This window comes from Pygoscelis adeliae, unplaced genomic scaffold, assembly GCF_000699105.1.
Source record: "Pygoscelis adeliae isolate BGI_AS28 unplaced genomic scaffold, ASM69910v1 Scaffold54, whole genome shotgun sequence".
In the NCBI taxonomy this organism is placed as follows: domain Eukaryota; kingdom Metazoa; phylum Chordata; class Aves; order Sphenisciformes; family Spheniscidae; genus Pygoscelis; species Pygoscelis adeliae.
The window spans coordinates 6,025,364-6,028,991 of NW_008824982.1; the positions used below are offsets into that span (position 1 = coordinate 6,025,364).

The following is a 3,628-nucleotide window of genomic DNA, read 5'->3' on the forward strand; positions in this document are numbered from 1 at the left end:
CCCCCCCCCCAATAGTTACTTTATTAAAAAGAATCAAGAATCAATATAGTATTTTTTTAATCTTTCCAAATAAAATTAGAGTGGATTATTTCCACAAATACTATATATACACAGTTAAATAAATTCACCTTAAGCTAGAACTGCAAAAAAGACGAAGTCCTAGAGCACTTCCATTTCATTATTGTATGTGTGCACACTGAATTAGCCCTATATTTTACCTCATTAACATAATTTGCCTCAATAATGTCATTTACCAAACTCAAACCTCAAAGTCAGTCCCTACAGTATGGAATAGGTTTCACATCAGTAGCACATACCTCAGAAAACAACTGATTTGAGAGAGAAATTCTGGTTAAAGTGTGAAGTGATACCAAACTGAATTGAGATATTCCATTTTCCTTACCTGTTGTTCTAGTAGTTTTATTATATCCGTGACATCATTATCGTCAAGATTCTCCTGTGAGACAATTTCATAAAGTGGAGTTTCATCAGGATATTTTTCTCTATAGGTAAATTTAAGGGTTGTTTGGACAGCTACAAGATAAAAAAACACATATTCTTATGGTGATAACTCTATGTAACTTTAATTGTCTATTTTTCTATTGCACCAGCAGCCTAAAGATTTTAAAATATAAAATATTCTGTCTTAAAGGAACAGTCACCTTACACAGATGTTAAAACTATATGAACAGATTTAAATATAATGCAAGAGTTCTGAGAAATTAAGACGATGAAGTTTACCCTTACATAAACTATTACAGGCTATTAATGTCTGAAAGGTCTTTCGAAAGATTGGAAAACCTTCTGTGGTATGGTGGGTACTAGAGCAGTAATCTCTTTTCCCTCATATTCCACTTAAAGCTGGAGAAAATGAGGAAGAGTCCTAACAACAGATCTAGAGAGAGAATCTCAGCATATTAATGCTTTAAATTCTGTGTGCCTGGCTGGAGTATCAACCTCTGTGTTGGGTACCAGGGCTCCACATAAATCATATGACAAGATCACAATTTCCAGTAGAGTTTCTTAAGCAGAGAACCGCCTAAGGAGAACGCATTCAACCTGAAGCCACCCAGAGGTAGGATAACACGGGAACAAGGCAAAAGAGAATCAAGTTCCTTTGACGCGTCCTGCCAGAATACCAGGGAGAAGACTTCCTTCAGTTCCAGACTCACAGTTCTGGCAGCCCAGCAGTCTCTTCAACACAGACACCTGCTCCAAGCAGGACTCGCTCCTTTAAAACTGAAGGAGACAGCACCAGTTTCCTCTTTCCGATACAATAACCCAGAACAGCAGCTCTCAAATTTACTTGGAGCAAGGCTTGCTTACAACAAGCCCATGCAACCATTGATACCCAACAAATACGCAGGGACTTGAGACCCACAGCTCTTTGCTCTGGAACTGTTCCTTAGGGGCTGCATATTCACAACTCTCCCATGTGGCTGGTATACGTACAGTTGCTAGAAAAAAATCACCTCACAACACGGCTGTAAGCTAGTACGGCGATGATGACAACCCATACTTTTTGAAGCCACGCTACAAAGCATTTGAAATTCAGCATGTCAGAAAGCAGCCCTAGGGAGAGAGCGCAACATTTCTATAAACTAAACAAAGATCACCAGAATCCTTGAACTACATTTGCTGAGAAATGCTTGCTGGATCAGGCCCCTACGAGGACTTAAGTGGAGGTATACCTAGTTGTCGGCGATAGAATTAGGCTTACACAGAAACTCCTCCTATATAAGTTTAAGACATGATCAACTTACTTTCATCGTTTTCTCCCGCTTCAGATGTCACAGTGATTGTGAAAGTCGTTGGCTTTTCTGACAATACTATTCAAAGAAAAAAAAAAAAAAAGACAAAGAGAGAGATTCCTTAAATCAGACTACTACTTCTTCACATTAGAACCAAACTTCTCAAGGACTAATGAAGCAAGGGAGCTCTTGATACAGTGTTAAGGGCCTTTTTACGCTATTAATAAATACTTTTCAATTAACAGCTGTTTTCCATATGATGTGATGTTTGGAGTGCTCTTTGAATGCGAGCATATAACATCAACAATACCAAAAAGTTTCTCTTTTGGAAGTTTCACTTTTCCAAAAAGTGCAGATCTACCTACAATCAAATGACTTATGTTAGCGCACTGAATGTGTGCAGAAAGCTCCCAAAGCTAATTTGCTTTATTGTGCTAGATATGTGTTATGAGCATCCAGTGCCCTCTTGACTACTTTTACAGTATGTCTATACCTATTTCTATATTTAGGACAGCTTAATGTAACAAATGCTTCTTAAAACAAAAAAGGAATATGTAGTGCTTTCCTTCAAGAATGTACTACCCACACAGTGTACTAGAATGACATTGTGTGAATAAGGCAGCTAGAAGACAGACAACAAGCAGCTCTGTAGAGATGCACAAAATGCAAACCTTGTGATCTAAAGTTTCACAGGCTAGAAACCTCATTGCACAATTGTGGGTTGCAGACCATATCCTCAAATAAGGACCGCTCTGTATCAATGTTATAACCTATGCCCAATCTAGTATATATGCTCTCTCAGTATTAATTGAATTTTGCCTAATTGCTAATGTACTACTATTGCTACCATCTTTTTTCCTCCCTCTTCTTTTGGGCATAAGAGCATTACATGAATGAACAATAACTCAAAGGAAGCATCAGAGTAGAGGCCATATGAAAGTATATTACTTCCATATCAGTGTCAGTGATTCAGCATCCCCAGCTACCAGAGAACAATTCATATACCTCTAACATAAAACTGAAGAACATAAAGATTTTCAGATTAAAGCAATGGGCAAATGTACTGGGCAAATGTCTGTGCGATGAAGTTACTGCCAAGTAAGATACTGTGGGACTTCAGGCAGAGTAGATACTGTGCAGGAAGGAAACAGAAAATGCACAGGTTTTTTCACCGTTAAAATTCTTTGGACACTGAGCACCATAAATCACATTGGATTAGCTAGCACTGTAGATACTCTTAATTGTTTGATGGTAACTAGGAAGTCCTGAAAATCTGATGAACCAACGTATCCATCATATGAAAGTTTTAGCAATATAACATACTGCGCCCGGGAATTAAAGCCTGCCTTTGTTCCACCATAGATCTGGAATGGAATAAGGCTGATACTGGCAATGCACTTCTAGAGGAAGCAGCATCTTTAAGTACCCCAAAACACCCCGTGCGTCGCGGCTGCGAGAAGCCGTTACCAGAATACCAGAACGGAAAACCGGTCGACGCACAAGCCAACTCCCCAATTTCCACCTAGGGCCGCATCTTTTGAAAGGTTCCTCCAAAGAGCATCCTTCCACCAGCCACAACTCGGGGTCAGATACGGGAACGGGCGCCCACGTCGGGCCGCTGTACCACGGCGCTGAACGCCGCCGAGGCAGGCACCGCCCACGCCGGCAGCCCAGGCCTCGGCGAAAAGCGCCATCGAGGGCTTTGGTTTTCCCGCCTGGGGAAAACAAAAAAAAACGAGACGAAAAATATTCAAGACGGGCAGCGAAAAGGACGGAGGCGCCCGAAGGAGCCCGGGCAGGCAGGGCGCAGGGGCCGGCTGCCGCCCGGCAGGGCCTCCCGCTCCTCCCTCATACCGGCTCGCCGTGGCCGTGCGGCG

The 3,628-nt window shown here is 41.5% G+C and overlaps 1 protein-coding gene across 1 annotated transcript in view; it reads right to left on the minus strand.

Moving 5' to 3' along the window:
- RWDD1 (RWD domain containing 1) overlaps positions 1-1,830 on the minus strand; it is a 9,878-nt gene extending 8,048 nt beyond the window's left edge. Inside the window, exons 1-2 of the mRNA XM_009325663.1 lie at positions 1,764-1,830; positions 404-457 (exon numbers count right to left, since the gene is read on the minus strand). Of these exons, the coding sequence (XP_009323938.1) occupies positions 404-457; positions 1,764-1,769 (60 nt within the window). The 5' untranslated portion in view covers positions 1,770-1,830. The remainder of the gene's footprint in view (positions 1-403; positions 458-1,763) is intronic.
- Positions 1,831-3,628: the final 1,798 nt, after the last annotated feature.